The 22,066-nt window shown below is 40.1% G+C and overlaps 1 protein-coding gene across 2 annotated transcripts in view; it reads right to left on the reverse strand.

Moving 5' to 3' along the window:
- Positions 1–22,066, reverse strand: part of snx19b (sorting nexin 19b) — a 44,326-nt gene that overhangs the window by 18,807 nt on the left and 3,453 nt on the right. The window contains exons 4-11 of one of the 2 annotated variants that reach the window (XM_067593919.1): positions 20,179–21,411; positions 18,776–18,974; positions 18,520–18,620; positions 18,313–18,432; positions 17,935–18,059; positions 16,898–16,991; positions 16,533–16,692; positions 11,892–12,018 (exon numbers count right to left, since the gene is read on the reverse strand). In XM_067593919.1, coding sequence (XP_067450020.1) covers positions 11,892–12,018; positions 16,533–16,692; positions 16,898–16,991; positions 17,935–18,059; positions 18,313–18,432; positions 18,520–18,620; positions 18,776–18,974; positions 20,179–21,411 — 2,159 coding nt within the window. Of the gene's footprint in view, positions 1–11,891; positions 12,022–16,532; positions 16,693–16,897; positions 16,992–17,934; positions 18,060–18,312; positions 18,433–18,519; positions 18,621–18,775; positions 18,975–20,178; positions 21,412–22,066 lie in introns of both variants that reach the window. The other variant, XM_067593917.1, reaches the window with a different exon arrangement.

A 22,066-nucleotide genomic window follows, 5' to 3' on the forward strand; every position in this document is an offset into this window, starting at 1 on the left:
TATAGTAGCATGATGGTGTTTACAGTGTTAAATAAATCTAATTCTCTGGTGCAACATGTTTCCCACACTGCTAATTTTAGTATTTTGACCCTGTCTACACTGGATCTGTTTCAGCCATGTTTTTCAGTCTGTTTCATATTCTTCAAACACAGCGGGTTTCAATTTTAATCAATACCAAAGAAAAATGGAAAATATTATTTTGCCGACTCCTCCCGTGTTTTGCCTATTTCTCGTCTTAAGGAGGCACATTTCCACTGTTATTGCCGTTGTAATGTCACAATGTTGTGCATTGTGGAGTTTTCCCTTAAGCAAAGTCTGTAGCGTTGCAGACTTAGGAGTATGTGATGGAACGGATTTGCTTCTATTTTTATCAATACATCTGTCTACACATGCGACATATTGGCTTACGCTATATGCATTTAAGCACAACCTGAAGCACTGAAGTTTTTATGCTTCAAGTCTTCTCTCTTCCGTTTTATGCACATGACTACAGTTGTGTGTTGGGCTCTGAGCACTGCCAAAACAAGGATGACCTACACTAAATACTGTGCCAGAACGCATCCTGTATAGACACTGAAGGACTGAAGCTGCTGCTCTGCTAACATGCTGCTTTCACTATGCAACCTGTGTTGACACAGTGTTACAGCATTAGTGAGGTGCCAACGCAGTAATACTGCACTGTACAGAAAGATTAGTACAGAAAGATCTATTCCAACCAGACTCCTGTGGAGTCAGTTGTGAGTACCACAGATGTCAGCAGTAAGCACAGTTGTTTTCATCTGTCTGTGTGATGTGTCTGATCTCAGTGAGGCTTACACCTCAGTCCAACTCTGTGACTCAGGACCCATCACATCACCACCTCCATTCAGGCCATGGTGCCATCTTACAGCCGTCTGCCTGCTGTCTAAGGTCAGATCTGTTTCTATGTGTATGTTTGAGTGAGTGCACATACATGCCAGGCCTGGTTTTATTGGGATTGTCGTGGCGCCTCATTCCCCATGGCCGGTCAAAACACAGACATGTGACGTTCGAGCCCTGACCCAGAAAATATTCACATGTGGCTCAGAGAGGTTTACATTAACACTGTCTTGGTTCAGTACATGTTGCATCAATACACAAACTGACACACTAGCCAAGTTAGGTCAGTGCATGCAAATACCAACACACACACACACACATACAGGTCAAGGTCTCTGCCTATGAATAACATCCATCGAACTTAGTCTCTTCTGTCAGCAACATTGCAGTCTTAAGGTAGTCACCAAAAAGATTACTTTTCCCTTTGGCGCATGCAACCACACACACACACACACACACACACACACACACACACACAGAGAGCAGAGTACTTTCAACCAATTAGGTCTGACAAATGCCAAGTAATTCTATATGAGAGATTGTGGTCTGGTAGTCTTAGCCTGTACAGCATTATTGCTACTATGAAAACCACCAGAGTTGTTTTCCAGCTCCACTCTGTCAGAGAAATATTTTTCAAGCTGGGAAAATGAAGAGAAGAGCGCCCAGGCAATGTTCTGCCCTCTGCCTGCAGGCTTAATGTGGCTTAAATTAAACAAAGCATGTAGTGTAACTGTATTAAAGTCACATTGATTCACAAAGTGTGGATCACCTCAAGAAAAGTTTGCAAAATACAAGTTTGTCACCAGTCTGGTCTATCAACATGCAATGCCCCACAACTAACTGATGTTTGTACCCTCTTTCCTCACAAAAAAAATCCACAAAAAAAGAGTATAGAGCCTTACATAAAGATACATTTACAGTATATTAAGAGGAGTAGATGGTTGTAGCTATGGGTGAAAAAGACACTGCTCACATGAGAGAGAACAGGAACCTAGACAGCTATTCTGTCTGGTAGTGATTACTCCAACTCCTCTGTTTGGCCTGCCAGGAAAGAGACGTTTACAGTGCAGGTGACATGCTATAATCCTAAGAGGAAAATCCCCTTGAGTATTGCCCTTGACTTTCCAAAGATACACAAGCATCAGGTGTAGAGAGAAGGCATTGCCAACCCAATATAAGCTGAGGGGAAGGTCCTAGAGAGAGTAGGGGACAGAACAAAGCCTTCTGCCCACTCATTTCACTCCTACAGACTGAGTGCAAACTCTCTTTCTCTCTTTTGATCCGTACATCTTGAGCAAACTGCCCAACTGGCCAAGGGTTATAATGCCAGCTGAATGATAATTAGTGGGGTGACTGATTATAATAGTGTATCATAGAGAAAAGGCTTTTAAAGTTACATTTTATAGTCAAACTGAAATTTGAATTGGTCTCACTTTATATGTAAGGAAACCATCATACTGTATATCTTACAAAAATTGATAGAAGCCATTTTCCCCTTTTTTCAACAATACTGTTAGTATCAACCATTAGTGATTTAACCCATCTCTTTACAGCATTCAGCATTTGGATTTTTTATGCTGTTAAGTTTGTATTCTATTCAAAACATGGAAACTAGCAAGCTAGGGCAACTAGTTTTCACTTAGAAGGGAAAATTTTAAAGTGGACGCTAGTTAGCTTAGCTTGCTAACATTAGCACTAGATGTTATTTTTCACTCATGTTATTTCAACGCCTGCCGAGTCGGTGGTGGCTCTGGCATACTCTGTGTTAATGCATACTCTGCATTATAAAAAGGAGACAGTCTAGCTAGCAATAGTTGTCTCTTTTTCATGGGTCCATTTGTGATGATAGCAAACTCTGTACGTTACTCTGTAAACTAAGTACTGTACAAAAAGCGAGGGCCATGAGGCTTTTGTGTCTTTTTTTCAACATCAGCCTCCAGCTTCTTTAGCACAGTTTATTCTCTAATTTTTTATTGCACGCTTCTTGTACTAGGCCTCAGTTAGCACCCTCTGTCTTTTGAATCCTCTGGAAGACACACTTAAACCTTAATGATGAGAGTTGTGAGACAATGGCCAGTTACATCACAAGGGTCTGAATCTGCAGTTAACTGAACAACTATTGGGCTCAATTTCAACAACCGACCAAACACAATCAAAGACGATCACAATAAAAGGGAGATGCTTAGACTACTTGGAAGGATATCTAAAATCAGTGACGCAAGAGAATCCAAATATGCATAAAACATCAGTTGAGCAGGCCAACAACTGTGTATGTGTTGGACTCCAGTGGGATTTATTTTAGTTGCCATTTATGGTAAACACAGACAAGTATAACCAGGTCCAGTTTGAGCTAAAATAAGCCTGCAGTGAGTTTTCGACAGACAAGATGTCATTGCACAAGTATGTCTCTGGAGAGAGAAGACGAACCATTACTTTGGAGGCACATCTCAGGCCCCAGGCTCAGGTGAGCAGTGAAAACAGACACCAGAGATGTGAAGAGGCCAAAGGGTCACTGCATGACTTCATCGAGCTACTGTCCTTATTTAAGCCACAGTGTTTATCGCTTATTGAGTTCATTTTACAAACATCCCAATGGCGTTTCAGCATGCTGAACTTGTCCTCAATCTAACTTTATCAAGAGTGTGGTCAATTATGAGCCATATTATCTTTCATGTCCTGCCAGGGAGGATTTTGGTGTCACTACAACTCACTAATGCTAAATAAGGAATGCATGGATGCAGAGGTTGGCAAGCTTTAGCTGATGATACACTGGGGTTGGAGGGAAAAGTGTGTTTCATAACCTTCGCCAGAACTGACCATGGTATTTGACCTATAATGTCCCCTTGAGATGAGGTCTGCAGGAATAGGAAAGCAACTGCTGACTACGATTAGCCTCTAATAGAAGACAATATTTATAGTTCAGAAAGGTTTGTAGATGTAAAAAGGGAATAACGCCTCAAGCAAACGTGACAGTGACATGACACGGGGCAAACTTCCAACTGAAACACAGGGTGAGATATAAACCACTCAGACAGCTTGATCCCGCTATGAGGAGTGTGTCTGGATTTGTCTCATCTCAGGAACAGCCTGTCCAGGGATGTCACACCTCCTCCACTCTACCGAGGCTGATAGATCGCCTGCACCATTATGTAACAAGCATCTTTTCCATCCAACACTCCCTCCTCTTCTTCCCACCAATATCAAATCTATCACGTATGAACCACCCGTCTGACCACCAACACACTCGGCCTGGGAGTGAATTCCTGCTGATAGAAGGACTGGGAACTTCCAAGTGGGGTCTTCTGTTTACCTCATGCCTGGCCCCAGGACCCATATGTCAAGGCACAGCACCAGAACAGAAAAACAGCAGAGGACTCTGATATCTCCTTCTTACTGTGAAAACAACCAAAAAATCCTCCCCGTTTGAGGAGGGATCTCTGTTTTAGGGCCAATCATTTAGAGGAGAACAACTCCTGGATTCCCCCACATTGCCGTCACAGAGGATCATTTGATTTTGGCGCAGTAAGAAGGCATGGGGCCTAATGTTGTGTTAAGACATGACAAAATATGAACTCTGACACTTGTAAAGTCAGGAAGAAGAGCCAAATTAAACACTATGTCCGAAAGAATAAATTCTAGGAAGAACAGCTATTAACGAAGACAGTGGAGTTCTTGCCAAATTAAAAATAGACTTGTCTTCAGAACCAGACGCATATGGCTATTCTCTCAGTACTGCTAATATCTCAAACTAAGTATCTGGTAATGCATATTTATATATGTAGTAATTATAGACCAGGGTGCATGAAGCAATTCATTTGAACAAGTCTTTTCTCTCTCTTGGGGATATGGCAAGCCTGCAGCAGACTACCAGGCAAATAACACACCAAAGCACAGAGCCAGACAGAGTCCAAAGTTCTGCCTGAACTCTACTGTTGCTTCTGTGGCCTTTGCAAGGATGAAACACAGACTAGAAGGGTGTTCCAATAGTAACAAAAGTGAACCAATATTTAATTTGAAAAGAAATACACAGATTTCTTACCATGCATCAACACGGTGCTAGAAGCTCAGATTCTATCAACGTAATGGCCTTATGCTGCTACAAAGTCTCAACAAAACAGAAAATTGTGTATCTTTAATTTCTTTGACATTTTTTTTCTTAAATCTGCATTAATTGATTTTTTATTGTATGCCTGGGCAGCGCAACTAGCCATAGACACAACACTGACATATTATCATCTTTTAAAGCTGTGGTGAATGTACAAAGCAGTAAGTCTTACTGAAGATCCTTCCTCAGCTGACAAACATCTTCCCTCATAATCTTCCTGCCTATCTTTCTGCCTGCATTCCTGGAGCAACTCTGTCCTTGGATGCTGTAATATTACGGCAATCCTATCATTCTGTCTTTCAGTCGTACTACTGCAGATGTTCTGGGAGATTCAATTCCATCTCCTATCTGCTAGATCTACTCCACCACCACCAGCATCCAAACTCTGGTTGGATCCTGTCCTATCTCCTCTCTTTTCCTCTATTCTAATCGCCAAAGTCATTTGTTGTTGCTAACATCAATAAATATTGCTATACACTTCACATTGACCTCTCCTTATTGAAATAATACACACATTTGAGTAATCTGTGTCAATGGCGAAGGAATTGCAATAACATTGACAAATCTCTAAAATGATTTTTTTCAGCAAAGGTTCCAAATATTCACTGCTCCAAGATTATCAAATATGAATAGTTGCTGCTTTTCTTTGTCTCCTGCGACAGTAAACTAAATATCTTTGCATTTTGGACTGTCGGTTGGAAAAAAAAACAAGCAATGTGAATATGTCAGTTTGGGCTAAGGGAAATTGTCTTGCAATTTTTTAAACTATCTTCTGACATTTCATAGACCAAACAATTAATTGAAGAAATAGATAGAGAAAATAACCTGTAAATGAATTGATAATGAAAATCATGGTTACTTTATCCCTATCTTCAGCATCAATATTATGAAATGTCATACCTTTAAAAACATTTAGTTATTTAAAAGTTGTGTTATCCATTTTTGTTGCAACTTCTCATATGAATTGTACTCATGACCAATATTTCACAAATCCACCTGCATGAGCCTGTAGCTAAAACACTGTATTAAGTATGACTATAATAACCAGATTAACATTCAAGACTGTTGTTCTTGGATACATGCGCTGATGCTTTGAAGCAACCCACCTGCCAATACAAGAACCTGCTCATGGCCTCAATGTGAACAAAATATACTACTTAGAAGAGCCAGTGTTATATATTTTGTTAATGTTGGAGTGCTGACCACATTTTCAAAGTCCTCTCCAAATGCCACAATGTGGTCATTGGCTAAATAGTGCAGCAGTGAGACAGAAACCACTTTCACTGAAGCCAAACAACTTGTTTTTCACCACCGGTGAAACCCAAGCAGGCCACTGACTGGATGTCAGAGGGAGATCCCTGGGTATTAATTAACAGTGTAGAAGCAGAGACAGAGAAAGATTGAAGGAGTGTGAGCACTTTCTATGACAACTGTTGACAGTCTTTGAATCCTTCATACTCCTATTCATCCCCACCTCCATCATCAAGCTGTCATCAAGGACCTGCGGTACCATTTGAATTGTTTATGGAAGTATTAATATGCCGTTTTAGGGAGTAAAAATAAAGAATCATGTCATTGTGTGACAGGTGCAGCAGAGGACTGGCAGAGCTGAGGTGCCACATGGAGTTTGGTTAGGTGAAATGTGCTGTATGTTGGACCAACAAACAGCTCACCCTCAAGCCAAAGAAGGACAAGTACATGTGTGTGCATGCTGTGCATCAGCACGGTACTGCAGGTGCGCTGACAAAGAGCACCTGTGCATTCTCCAAGTAGGTAGAATGCTGTTTGTGCCATGAGGTGGTAAAAATGTCAGAAGATATGACGTGTGCTCTGGACTCGCAGGGAGAATGTTCCATACTTACAACGTGTTACTGACCACAGTCCAATGGCAAACAGCTTGCCGAGAAAATCTGAACCACTTGATGCAATTTGATTAATTACAATCATTATATTGTATCATCATCGGCACCGGCCCAGTTTCTCCACATGTCTGCAGTCAATGATGTCCAATGCACGAAAGCCAGTATAGGAGTCTCAAAGGGCATATTTCTGCCAAAAGGCAAACCCAACTCAACACTCTCATGCATGCATTTATGGAACTGACTTGGTTTACTCCTTTTTATTTACCACTACGCCACTGTGCTGGCTGCCTCTGTTTTCTACCTGTTCTAACTAGATCAATTGTTACAAAGGAAGAAACCATTATGTTTACAGACACATTTAACCAAACACAACATGGAGTAGCCCTACAAATGCTTGTGATGTCGACACAAAGTGGCTCTTCTCTGGTAGCAGACCTGCTACATCTACAGTACATCGAGACACTGACAACAATCTGGCTCCAGCTGAATTTTCCATCCAGACTGCTGTCTAAGAGAAAGAGACTATATTCATCTTAAACTGTCTACTTTCCAGTCCATAAAAATCAGACATCTCCTAAACCAGAGCCTTGCCTTGGACCCCATTTATAGGAGCAGAGAGCCGGCTTTTCCAGCCAGACCTGTCACACACACAGAGGCCCAGATTTGGCCTGTTGGGTGCTGGTTTCATCTCACACACAAACACACACTTTCTCTATCAACTCACAACTCCAAATGAAATTCTGACAGACATGCATGTGCTACAGCGGTAGACTGGCATGGATAAGGTTTCTACTGCCTGCAAGCTTCTATTTACCTCCCACTAAACAGCTGTCAGATTATATAAAAACCTTCACAGCACTTGACATATCCTGTCAGTCCCACTAAAAAACTGTTTTATTAATAAGAAAAACTGACCAAATTTTTTAAAAATCTAACTGAACTTAATATACATCCACACTACATCGGTGAAACAGCATGAACACTCTGCAAGAGGGTTCAGATCAGTATTCTGTGAACTTCAGACCAAAACCAGTTACAGCAACTGGGAAGGGGTCAAAGATCATCAACGTGACAAAGGTTACCATCTGTCTCCCATATTCAGTCACTTATTCTTATGTGACCAGAAGTTTATATCTAGGGAATGTGATGAAAGCTGAGCCAACTCCATCTGCTGAATGAAGACCATGAAATGTGGTTGAAAGCTACAAATCATTAGTCATCTCTGAGCTTATATTCTCTTCTCTTACTAAGGTTACCTATAGCTAATAGAACTTGTGCTTGATTTTAGAGCAGTGGTTAAACTGTAAATATATGTCTGTGGTGAAGCAAAGTGTTGGAAAAAATTGAATTTTGACATCTCCAAAGTTATTACGATTCATCCTGAAGGAACCGTGAATGTCTGTACAGAATTTCATGGCAATTCATCCATGACTGACCATCATTTCCACCTCTATTGCCATGGCACTAGCCTGGCTAAAAATATTGCTTAGTGGAGCTTTAAGGCTTGGCACGGAATGCACACTATAACTGCTACATCTTTGTCTTTTGTATCTCTTAATCAGTGCATCCCGAAATACTCAGGAATGGTTCTGGTAACCATCAGTAAATCCTGGCTAAAACCCAAAGGTTGTGGCCCAGACGCTTCAGAACCATGTCTAAAAAACCCTGACATAAGCTAACAATTTGAACTATCATTCACATCATTCTTTAATCACTTTTTCCTTTTAGTAGAGTGGCTTTTATATAATTGTCATTTTATGTAAGCTATTGCTGCTTTATTTTCCCATTTTACTTTTATGTAACACTTTCCATGCCTGGAATTTTTTTATTGTTCATCTGCTTGGGTTTTATTCATTGTTGTCTTATTGTTTTTTTACTTTGTTGAAAATGAGACGTGAACAGAAGTTTCTTAGTAACACAATTTCATATGTAGTGTTTCTATCAACAGCAGTTTGCAACCAGAGCATCCCATCTCCTTTGCACAGAGAAATCGGCTGATGAGAGGAGAGGAGAGCTGTCACTGCAGTGTTGACAGACTGCTGCCTAATATAGACGAGGCCAAACAAAAGCACAAGGCCTTTCATACTTGGCTGGTGGAACTTCTTAAAATAGAGGACTCAGTATTGATATGAAGCAATGATATTCTGGTACTGACACCCCTGGGAACGTGAGGTCAAAGTGCTAACAGCACAAACACTAGAACCTGAGAACATTGTCTGCATGTTCAGTTTATAGGCAACAGGAGCTATACCTATTTGTGACAAATGTTTGGGGAGTTGATGTCAAGCATTCTCTTGATGACGAAATAGTGCAGGCATGCATGTTTGAACATAGACTTGTATACTTTACAACAAATGTAACAGTGAAAAGACTTCATACTATTCAAAAAGTGAGAGCCAGCTCCTCTAATGAGATAAATAGCATATTTTTTTAGTGTTTATGGTTCTGTTTAGTGATTAATAGGTACACTGCATGGCAAGTGATGCCCCTGATTTTTTAAGACACGGACCACTGCAATGGCTCATAGTCAACTCTTGTCTAAAATATCAACTCTTTTTCCTAACGACTGTACATAAGCCAGAGTCCCTTCTCCAGCTCATAAACAGCCCTCTCTGTGGAATCTCCACTAGGAAACATGTGTCTTCATGTCCTGACCTGGCTGAGTCTACAGACTCTGCGGCCCCCTCCTATGTAGAAGTTTCCATCATTTCTTTGCTGCAGAAAACCTTGTAAAAGCACTTTAAAAGAAGACAGAGTCATCCAGAGGCAACCACTGTTAAAGGGAGAGAAAAAGTATTTGCATTGTTGTGGCTGCAACTGCTGGGTTTACTTCTGAAGATCTACATTTGGTTGTTTTAAAATATTACCAGCCTCTGATTATAAGCAGTCACTGAGGATGGAGAAAGTGAATGAAAACACCTTCCTAGCTGCTCTGTCGACATCTCCTGTAAGACCTTCTGTCTTTTTATTTATATATGTATATATATATGTGTGTGTGCTTGTATATTTTTTTTCCAAATATATATATATTTATATACTTATATTTCTTTTTGTATTTTGTTGTTATATTTTATATGCATTTTTATATTTATTTATGTACTGTTTTTCTGTAATGGAGCCCCTCAGCCAGAGTATTTCACATGATTGTACTTGTATAACCGGAGTGACAATAAACATTTAGAATCTTGAATCTTGAAGAATAGCAAGGTACTAAACTCTCTGTTGCTTCAGTGCAGCTCATCTGCAGCCAAGATGACTTTAGCTGCACTGAGAAGCTCCTAGTAGGTGCCAAAAGTAGAAAAATGTGGGTGTACTAAGGAACTCACCTGTGTGAAAGCAAAGTAAAGCAGTGATGAAAAAGAGAGTGCATCCTCCCCATGGATACATTTTTGAATGAGTATCTTGCATGAGTTCCATGCAGAGAGGTATGCAGATTTGGGAAAAGGAGAGCACTGATATTAGATCGGAGCAGCAGACACCCACAGTTGAGGTACTAGAATCAGTATTAGAAGAGAAAAACGTTTTATTGTTGCATCCCTATCAGAAGATGAATCCCAGTGTATATCAAAATTACATAAAACTTACTAGACACATTTATGCTCCCCTTTTCTATTTTGACAGTTAATATTGACCAAGTACCTTAAAAGCAAACCATTAGCCTGACCATTTAACTCAGCTGTGCTGACCACAATAATAGCTTTGGGAATCACAGACAGCCATAACACATAAACTGTTGGGACTAACAGATGCTGTGAGTGTGCACAGTTAAAAAGCTGCCAGGCTGCCAAAAACACCTAGACTGTCTTCACAGTCTGCTTACAGCTCACATACACATGTGTTAACTGCTAACCGACCACTGCCCAGACATACCTTACAGCTAAGTGCAGCATTGAAGATGTGCAAATTCTTTTTACAGGTCAGAGTATTGCTCAGTTGTCTCATCTTATGAAAACTGAAATTTACTGGACTGATATGCAGGAGGGTTGTATATTAACAACCTATTTACAACATATTCAGGATTCTGCAACATTTAACCTTATCAGAAGGCACTGTCTTTGCCTGCACTTTAAACATCATTTAATTGTAAATTGGATTGAAAAGGTCATTTTCACTGACACTATTGCAGATTTACTTTACATAATATTTCAGCTTTCTTCTCCAGGAACTGATATGTCAGCTGCCTGGACAGAGAGGATTTTTACCATTACATTATAACATCCATGTACAGAGCTGTGAAGTGTTGCATTAATGATTGACCCAAATTAGTCTCTTAATAACCACAGTGCCATGATAAAAGGGTACAAGTCAAAAGATGCAATGCTTCTAAACCCATACAGTTTGTCACCAAAAACACTGAGAACCTCTGAGGACGATGGCTGTAGGTCCAGTAGTCAAGGACAAACCAACTGATCTTACACAAGACAAAAAGTAATCAGAAACACTAGTGACCCTCTAAAACCTCTTTGCCAGGCTAAGCTCTGTATTTTCAGACTTGGCTAAGTCTTAAACAGTTTGAGCTGTACCTTTTGTCAGCATTAATACTAATATTTCAACAAGCTACCATGCTGCCATTAGCAAACTAGCATGCTTAGAACATGTTGAATACATGAACGTGTTAGTGTTAAGTTAAAAGTGCAGGCAAGGCTATTATTTTCTGTCATAAAGTTAAGTGCTGGAAAAGTGGGAATTGTGATCTGCTGAGTGCATTACTTGAATCTGTCTAGTTATACTTGTCAAAATAGTTTACTCTGGACTAGTGTTAGCTGACAGGCAGTTGGTTATTCTGACAGACATACGTTGGCATCACTAGAGCCATATCGTTAGCATGGCTAAACCTTTAATCATGGATTTAATTGTCTTATTTCATTTAACTCGTTTTATGCATTTATCTAAATATATTTTCTTTTAAGTATGTGTTGGATTTATCTCTCTCTGTATCTCTTATGATTACTTCCCTGGAAAAACTTTGTCAAGTCTGCCGTCAGATAAGTGTTACTGAAATAAAGTTTTTCTTAGAGCACTCTGTTGTGGCGTCCCAGCACTGTTAAATGAATGCGGCATGTCACCTGTTAATAAGGGTCCCAAACAGCAGCCTGATGGTCCTCTGAATGTTTTCAGTGCACAGCCAGCTCCACTGCTCCTTCATCAGCAGACACAAGATGTTCAGAGCCACCTCGGCCAACGCTGTCTCGGCTGCTGTGCCCACGCCATGCAAAACACAAGCAAGAAAATTACTGTGTTACATGCAAAGATACCATATTAAAAATATAACATATGTTGGTTTAGCACGGTGAAGCGAAAGCAGCATCTGACAGACGGATGGATCTGTAGAGAGACCAAACAAGTACAAGTATAATCTGTTTCAGGGTTATACATTTCTTCTGTGTGCATCTGATGAACATGCGGGTCCAGGAATCACATCAATACTCCATTTCATACATTTATTAACACTGCCCTCATGTGGTTAGACTTGGATGCTGCTGGCTTATCCAAACCATGTTTCTGCTTCATCAACATGCACTATGTTTTTTTTAATAAAGACAATGAAAACTTCTTATTAGCACAGCCCTTTCATTGCTATCTGCAGGATACATTTAGATATATGTGTATTAAGAGTGAAAAACCAGATCAGGAAACAGAGAAACAGACAACATCTTGATGGCATCAAAAAGTGATGTTCCATCTAAAACCCTCCAAGGACTCAAACACTCAACCCTCTTTAGTCTTGAGAGGTGGTTGTCAAAGGTTTGTAGTTTCACACTTCACAGACCATGGCAGCACTGTTTTCAGAGGTTTCTATGGATATTTTGATAGCATTTTCCTCTGTGAAAACTAGTCGGTTGTGTAGTCCATTGTAACTGACAAAAATCCAACATGACAATAATCAAGTACTTCCAAATAAACAGTAACATTTAATTACTGTAAGAAAAAACAGTGTTCTCTCTCATTACAGAGCCTGCCATGTCAATTTACACTTCAATCAAACTTCTGCTTTAATCTGGTTATTCACAGTAATGGGGTGTAGCTGCACAGTGCACATCACTTGTTGGGGGGAGTCTGATGGAGCTGCTGTTCCACAAGCTCCATGACACAAATACACTCGCTAACTAGTCTCCTGTTCTCACAACAAACCATCAAATCATGGGTGGAAAAAAAGCACATCCCAGCATTTTTTAAATATTAAAACTTGATAATTAGTGGATGCAAATGATTACCAACATGATGAAAAGATACTGATATAACTTCATTACCAGCTGTTTGGTGATATACTCATGATACTTAATCTCTCCTATAATTTGCAGTACAAACATTTGCCTACAGCCATTAGCTGCACTTGGGTTCAACAAGCTTTGAGCTTTTAGTGTCTCTTTTTGGTGACGCAATGCAACACATTCACCAGTGCATTATTACCACCAGGGAAAAAACACAAATGCAATAAAGGAGGAGATGGATACAAAAGCTGTTTTTGATCGTTATTTGCTGATGTGAACACCACTTTATCAGCTTATATTGTGCGTGTACTGTAAACACACTGATTGAAATATCATCATTTATCTTCCTGAAGACATTCTGACATTTACACATCTGCTGTGAAAGTAAAATAACAGAGGACTGACATAACTGTCAGTCTGGTAGCTTTTGTAGTGGAACATTTCAGGGTCTGGTCAGAAATAGGCACTTGATTCACCCTTCATCCATCCAGACTGTCTGGAAAAAAAAACAGTCCTTCAAAAAGACAATGACCAGATGCCTAACAAGGAAGAAATGCAATTTGGATTCAATTAAAAGGGGAATGTTAGCAAATGCAGAGATAGTTTCCATATGATGTTAATGAGATCATTCATTTTTCTTGACGATTCCCTGTGATGGAGAAAGATGGAGAAGTGATTGAATATGATGCCACATGGTGACTAGTAAGAGGTATGGACATCTAACAGTTAGAGCTTAGGACTAGAACAACAAATTGGTTTACATTGTTTAACAAACTGTAGAAAGGAGATGATCATGGGTACCAGGAGAGAAGATTTGAGCATCATTATGACTGTAGAGTTGCTGGGCTTTCTGAACACAGCAATTTTGAAGATGTACAATAATTGGAACACAATGGACTCTCCACAGCACACAATTGATCACTCAAAAAAGGATGTCTGGCCTGATGAATCCCAGATCCAAATGCACCATCACAAGAGTCGACCTTTAGTGTGGCATATACAGATACAGGTGGTTCATCCATTAAAGGCTATCAAAAACTTAAAAGCTATGATGACTCTCAACAGGATAACAGCCTCAGTACAGTCTGCCTCAAACAAAGTACTTGTTGGATTGTTTAAAAGCATTTGAAACAGTGTTTGAATTACAGGGGAGCCAGGGGGTACTTAGCTCCCCCAAAAGAGACTTGAGCTCCCCCCACAGCAACAAAAGTTCAAGTTTGAGGTGGTGGGGGGGTCTCAAAAACTGGATGAAAATAATCAACCATTATTCATCATTACTAATCATACCATGAACTAGGCTATATAATAATCACAAACAAAACATAAGCCGCGATAGGCTTAATCAGCATTGTGTGAACTCTTGGCAAGGGCTTGAATGTATTAGACGTTAATTTTAATGTAAAAGTTACGCATTGCAGATTTAATTGCCATGTGCTTACAAAATGTGTGATTACAAAATTCTTAATTTTTGTCAAACAATTGGTGGGCCATATGGCTTTACTGTTTGGCTTTACTGCAGTTAGCTAAATTTTAAATGTCTGTGGGCGACTGTGTGATACATGTTACATAATTGATTGTGTTTTATGTATTATGGCTGTGGGCTGTTTTGGTATTGTGTTGTGCTCCCATGCGTGTCAGATTATGATGGCCGGAACAGGGGACAGTTATGTCAACAACCTGATAATCATCCACACGTTACACACAATTGGCCAGGTGCACAGAGGTGTTGAATGTAAGTCAGGCTTTAAATTTATCAGGACACGCAAAAGACACGCAATGCTTGGAGAGAGATACTGGAGATAGGTTGTCGCCAGAGTGAGGCTGTTGTTTTGTGTGTCGTCATATACAGTAATGAGAGAATGACATATAAAGAGTCACAACATTGGCGTCAGCAGTTTTGTGGTTAGGTTTTTTTTGTTGTTTGGAAAGTCCACAATCAAATGTTCACATCTGCACTGAGGAGAAATGCGTTGTTTTTATCAGCAGCTGGAAATCCCCCCAAGTAAACTGGAAAGCACATTTCCAGTAAACTGAACCCTTAATGCCACCTGTTAGTGGGCACAGATCAATTGCTTGGAATTGCTTGAGGAATATTTAGATGAAGTGGTGTCCTAGAAACTATTAACACCCACTCCTATTGAGTGACATCCCAAAGTCCTCACGTCTACACAGTCAGCAACAGCACAGGTCTATTGAGTTGCTGCCATGACATGATCAAGACCAAAGGTTCAGAGTTTGTACAGGGTTTTCTATTTTATCTCCTCAACTAAGGCTGTATGTCAAGGGTTGCCAAAATATGAACCCAGTCTGATGAATCCTGAGTGACTGAAATATTGTAATAGCTCAATTAAATGGTCCCACTGTAATCATGGTGAGATACTGAATGGAAAGCGGCAGAGAAAGCAGACAGAAAGTAGGAAGACAGTCACAGACAACAGTCAGTGAGTCAGTGAGTTGGTCAGGCACAAAGGAAAATGAAAGCAGACAGTCATAAAGCAATAAGCCAGGGTGAGTCACACAAGCAGTCATGCTGATTACAAAGACAATGATGTGAGGCTAGGAGGTTAAGATTCGAGTTCACCATGGAGTTTTAGCGAAGTAAAAATATTTGATTTCTGTTCGTTTGTAATAGAAACTTAACTGCAGCTGAAAAAACACTGCTATGATGATTCCTTTAGTAGTCTAAAAGGAAGCACCAGACAAAGCTTGTGAAGCCATCAAGAGTTCAGCAGTGTAAGTGAATTTAAGTAATTTCTTTAGTATCTTTAACAAAGTAGGAAACAGAAAGTGTAACATTGATTACTTTCTTGGTGAGAGATTGTGATATTAAAGCTGCGTTGGGTTAATGGATTAAAATTTATTCGGACACAATAAAAATAAATCAACATAATCAGACAACAAAGACAGCTGTGGACCAATTCTTCTTCTGGGGTTGATGTCACATGCATGATTCTGTCTGGTCAATCACTCCTACATTGTTACTAGCTACAATATCAGGCTGTTAGCTTTTTCACAAAACCTCATCCACTGGTTGCAACAGGGTGCTACGTTGGCCAATCACATACATGCAAGTGCACATATTCAACTGTTTACCAAACAATTGTCACACCAAAAGATAAATCAGTTGTTGCGAGGTTGTAAGATCCTGTCTGTGAATTTTACAAACCGCTGTGTTGGGTTTTTCCATCTGATAAGCATTTAAATGCATTCACTGTCTAACCCCCTGCATACAACTCACCCCCACCAACGCAGCCCCTTGCATTGTTTTAATGCAGGGTTGTTTTTGGTCTGAATGCAGCCAAACTCTGGATGTGACTGAACATGATGATAGGGGTACCATTTTTATATCAGCTTGCTTTGACATCAGTTCTTTGATCTCCTTAAACTTATCTATAGCAGCTTTAAAACATGTAAAAACGAAGCAACCTGACTGAGCTTGAGATCAAGCAGAGTGAATTCAACATTAAACAACGTATCCCCTCACGCCATTCTTACCATGTTCCTGACTCTGCTTTCCACTCGAGCTGCCATCCAGATTGCCTCCGAATTCTCCTACCACTGGACTGTCCCCCCTCTCTGGCTCAGGTCTGATGGCCAGTTTCTCTTGTTCAGTGATAAAGGTTTTCAGATCACCCATAGACATCCCATTAAACACCTGTGAGACCACAGAGGGGTAGGGTGTAAAAGCAGAAAAAACTTTAATCATCCAACAAGGTCACTGGATTACCAAAGTAGCAAAAAAGAGAAAACAACACAAGAATATCATTTTTGTTTCATCGCAACTAGCTTGGTGCTAAATAGTGTCACTGGATTAGAATCAAGGATAAGATATTAATAGTGCAAACTGTAATGTAACTTACTGTGCTAGTTTGTTCCCAACTGAACAAAACTGGTGGTCTTATGTCTGAGCCATTCATAAAGGGGATGTTTTTACTGGAGAACTTCAGCCGCGACCTGGGATTGTACAAACAAATTCATAATCAAACATAGACAAAAAAAATCTAAATCAACTCTATCACTGATCATTGTGCAATAATTGAACCTACAAGACCGCATGAGTCTGATTTCACACTGTAACAACCAGCATGCACCGTATGATAAAATAAGCCATAAATCATAATACATGACCCTCTCTGTTACAAAGACCAGGCTGAATGTTTCTACCTGCCAGCAAGGAGCTTCACCAGGGGGGCATACCACACGCAGAGGTTCACACTATCCCCCTTCCATGCAGGTCATGATCCCTCACTGGCTTCCCACCCACAAACAGTGCTAATATTTGAGTTTCAAAGTTCATTCTGGGGCTTTGAAACTACACTGTTAAGCCAACATGGATAAGAAGTCCCTGAAGTGTTCAGTAAAAATGGACATATGAACATCTACATTTTCATGACAACTCCATCAGCTGGTGAAGGTCATATGATATTATCAGAATCTCCAGACTGGCAGCATCCCTACTGAGAATTACACCTGGCTCTTATAGTTGAATGCCCTTAGCTATAATTTTAGTGAAAAGGATAACTATGTTATTGAGTAACTATATAATGTAAAACTAATTTGAAATTGAAGATTTACAACTTGATGACAACTGGGCAAACTCTGTCTGCTGATAAAAATCATTAGATATGATCAAAAGCTCCACATCATCTACTAAATGGACCTAGAGATGAGAATGTTTTATAATTCTGGTAATGCTTTATTACTGTATTATTTATTATTGTTACACTAAAACTTTTCACAATGAAGTGACCCTCCTTCAAAGTATAAAGAGGTTAAAGGTAAAGATGAGCGTAAAGGTCAGCCACTTGACCTCCGAGAAGTATCTGTTGATAGTCTGTGTGGGTTTGTGTTTCCATCATATCTGGATATATACTGCTCTGAAAAACAGTGGTCATACTTGCTCTTCTTGTCAACTCTTATTTTCCCTCCATCCACATCTCCTTCATTATCCTCCGTTGGGCTCTGAGGTTCTGAACGAGGAAAAGCTGTCTTCAGGGTGTCCACAATGGCATTCACTACAATCTACACACACAAACACATATGCAGTACATTTCAAACTCACTATGAACCCAATAAAAGTTTAGCCTTATGTTTCTTTACAAATAAACTCAATTTCTTCAAGTATGAATCATTTGTATTCATTGTGTTACATATATGTTGTGTTTATGGCACTGCATCACAGTGTGATTATAGTAATTACCATGTACATATAGCGTGTTTAGCGTGTACTCATGTTTTATTCAGATAAACCATAATGAAATATTCAGGATCAAACCTTGTCTATGCGTGACACAATAAAAGGTTTCTTGACAAAGGCAATCCTGGCGTCTGTATTGAGAGCCAGAAACTCCTGCATCTCTTCACTGTTGGCTATTTCAGGGATGGCACACAGTTGCTGAAAAATAGGACAGAATGCTAGTCTAAAACATCAAAGATCAAAAACTACATAAAATGTTACATTAGGAAATGTCAATCGACCAACCTTTAGGAAGGTCTCCAGCAATCCTTTCCTGGCCTCTATCTTGTCACTGTCCATGTTTCCAAATGGCATGTCCGGAAATATTTTCTTTGGACCTTTCACACCTTAACGAAAAGTCAGATTATTTACAATATAATAAAATCCTAGATGTAGGCTCAAATACCAAACATAAATCAAACATGCATCGTGTAACTGATGTCCAAGAATTTAACATCAATTTTGCCCACCGGCAGCTCATAATAAGCTCCCTCTATCTTACCTTTGATGAGTTTTCGTAGTTCTGCTTTCTCTTCCAGACGTGTTTGCAGGTTAAGAAACTCACTGTATCGTCTGTTGACCGTGTGATAGGCCACTGGCTGAATGGGTAATGGATTCTCACAGCCTGTCTGTAAAGCTTCAGTATCCTCAGAGCCAGGCTGGATGCTCCCTGGGTTCTCGCAACACATCGCTGTCTCATACTGAAAAGCATCACAACAAAGTATAAGGCTCACCATATTTTCCCCTTCCTGTCATATTGATGTTTTGTATAACATATTGTTTGTGACAAAGTTAGTGTCTTAAGGAATGATACTAATATTTATGTACTTTAAGCTACTGCCAGTTAATATATTGGAGTTCAATGTTAACATGTTCATGCCAAGCAGTAACAGTTTTATTTTTGAAAACTGGACCACAAAAAAGGACAAAAAAACTCTTGATTTAAACCAACGATAAAATCAGTGATTAAACGTGTCACAAACTAAATTCCACCATGAATGATTTTTCCTACTCAGTTTAAAATATAGTTTTGACTATCTGACTATTTGGACTACAATAAAACTACAATAAAAAGTACAAATGTCAGTGTTTCCCCCTGGTTGACTGCTCTGGCCTGGCGGGGGTGGGGGGTAAAAATTGTTGGATGATACGGGACAGAGTGAACTCAGCAGCCACACATTTCTCTGTTCTCTATTTCTCTGTTTAGTGTTGTCAGGTTAGGCTAACCCATTTTTGCTAACTTTGGAGCTAACTTCCTTCATTTTTCTAGCAGTTGGGGAAACAACAGACGAGACTTTTCTTGGTCTTAAGAAGCTGCAGCATTTCTTAATTGACACACTGTAATGTCTACTGTACATTTACTGCCAGATTGACAACTTACTGCTAACCTTTTCCTCTGCTACACTCATATTCACTGTCATTTTTCTTCGGCTCGCTCTCTCATTCAACCACTCGCTACGCACACACATTACGCACTACCCTATTCCTTGAAGGAGCTACGCTACCAAGAGTTTCCCAGGCAACAATATAGAGGTTGACTCATGTTTCTGTACAGCCCTGCACAGACTCCAAAACACTATTGATTTCCTGAATGAATGTGTATTTGGTATTATTTTTGGCATTAAAAATTTTTTTTTTGGCCTAGCAGGGGTTTTCCTTGTACAATTATACGAGAAACACTGAATATAAATTAAATGGGGAAATTCAAAAGAAAAAAGCTACTTTCATTTTCAGGTTGTTGCTTCTCATTTACACAAGGCAAAATTTGTTTTGCTATTACAATTTTAACAATTCTCCTTTTTAATTTTCATGTTGTTTGAAATGCTGAAATGTTGTACATGAAAAAGTACACACATGAACAAAAAACTGAATGGTGAACAGAGGGAGAATACATCATTTCCCTACTTTGATGGTGTAAAGAGTGTAGGGGTGCGACCCGGTGCCACGGTGTTCCTTAGCTGTGATGGTGCCAGTGATGCGGAGGTTCTGGATGATGACTGGTCCATCAGGGCTGCTGAGAGGCTCAAAACTGAACGATGGCAAGGGGGAAGAGACCTGCAATGGACTGACAACAGTCAACTCATTGGGGTTCCCAAGCCCAGCCGGTTCTACACCCAGAAGAAGGTCTTTGCCTGGGTTTGCTGAGGGGTAACTACCATCTCTCTCCAAGTTCTGGAGGCTGCTGATATCAGGAATCCCCTCTGCTGTCCCTACCAATGAGGGGCCACAGCCATTCCGATGCTCTACTGGTTCTGAACTCACCAGGACTTTAGGGCAAGAGCCATCCACTGGACTGGCGCAAACATCCTCCAAGTCAATGCCATTGTTGTTCTCAACAGATGAGGCACATTCTTTCTGTCTGTCATACTGGCTCTCCTCTTGGCCTATCATTACCAGGGAATCAGTGGAACTCTGTTTATAGTCAGCCAATGGAGAATCCAGGTCAGAGTCATTTTCCTGGTAAAATGGGTTTGACTTGCTTCCTCTCATGTAATGCCTCAAAAAGGGTTGAGTGGGTTCTTCTTCTTCAGTATTGTTCTGTGGACAGTCAACCTCCTCTGAGTCAATCACGTCATAGGCAGCGAGTTCAGGCATGACCATCTCTGCATCATTAACCGTTTCAGTCTCTGCTCTCGGTGGAGGAACTTCAGTATTCTGTTGAGGTACACATGAAGTCTCTTGTTGTGGAGCAAGGTCTGTTTCAGCAGGAGATGGCAGTGCTGGTGATGAAGTCAGTGGCTCTGCTGCAATTGTCTCCTGCAGTTTGCTTGACCTGCCGAATATTTCGATCATGAGAAGGTTTAACCAGTCAGGGTCAGACAGTTTAGCAATGAGAGGGAGCAGGACATTACAGGTGATGAGCTCCCCGACAACGAAGCGTCCAGTGCGGGTCTCCAAGTGAGGCGATGGCACCAAAACATGCAGCAACAAATCCACTAGTGCTCTGGTGTAGTTGACTTCCACTGCATCACTGATCATGGCAGGGTGAGGTGTGGTAACCCTGGAATATGCCTTCCACAACTGCTCACTCTCACTGCTCCACTTTGGAGGCATCTGCTGCTCGGTCACCAGCTCCTTGGCTCTCAGGTAATCCTGCAAGTGGCAGCCAAACAGGTCCAGGATCCTCTGGGTCAGCTCCTGCAGCCATGCAAAAAGTTACACATCCATCAAACACCATCTCTGCTTTTCAAATTCTAAAACCTTAATTCACTTCTTCTTCTTCAACAAAATTTGAAAAGTTTCTTTCACCATCAATAGTGCTGTATACTGTATAGTGTCTTATATGGCATTATAATCAGGGTTCCCATCATACCTTGATGCAAATTTAGAAACAATGAAATGGCATTCCAAACTAAAGATGTTTGCTCACCAAGTCCATGATTTTCATCTGAAAAATGTCTGAGTAAAATTGTAATTTTTCCAGTTATTGTTAGAAGTCATAGCTAGTGCTGCCTATTTGCAAAGCAGACAGATCAACAGTGAGGGCCTTGTGAATCTGCTTACAACCTGGTGCATGTTTGAATTTATTTTCCAACAAGAATAAATAAATAAATAAAGGCTCAGCAGGTCATGTTGAGATACCACCTTTGCCACATTTTTAGCCACAATAGTCCCTGAAATGGTGAGTGTTTATTAATACATTTATGACCACTCATTCGCACTCTTTACAGCTACAGATATATCTTGTAAATACATGTAAACTAATCTATTGTTTTATGATTGTTTAAGACTAGTTATCAATCATATATTGTCTGATAAGAGTCATTAAGTACTCTTTGTATTTATGAAGCAG

The sequence above is a fragment of the Thunnus thynnus genome, chromosome 7, assembly GCF_963924715.1.
Source record: "Thunnus thynnus chromosome 7, fThuThy2.1, whole genome shotgun sequence".
Lineage (NCBI taxonomy): Eukaryota > Metazoa > Chordata > Actinopteri > Scombriformes > Scombridae > Thunnus > Thunnus thynnus.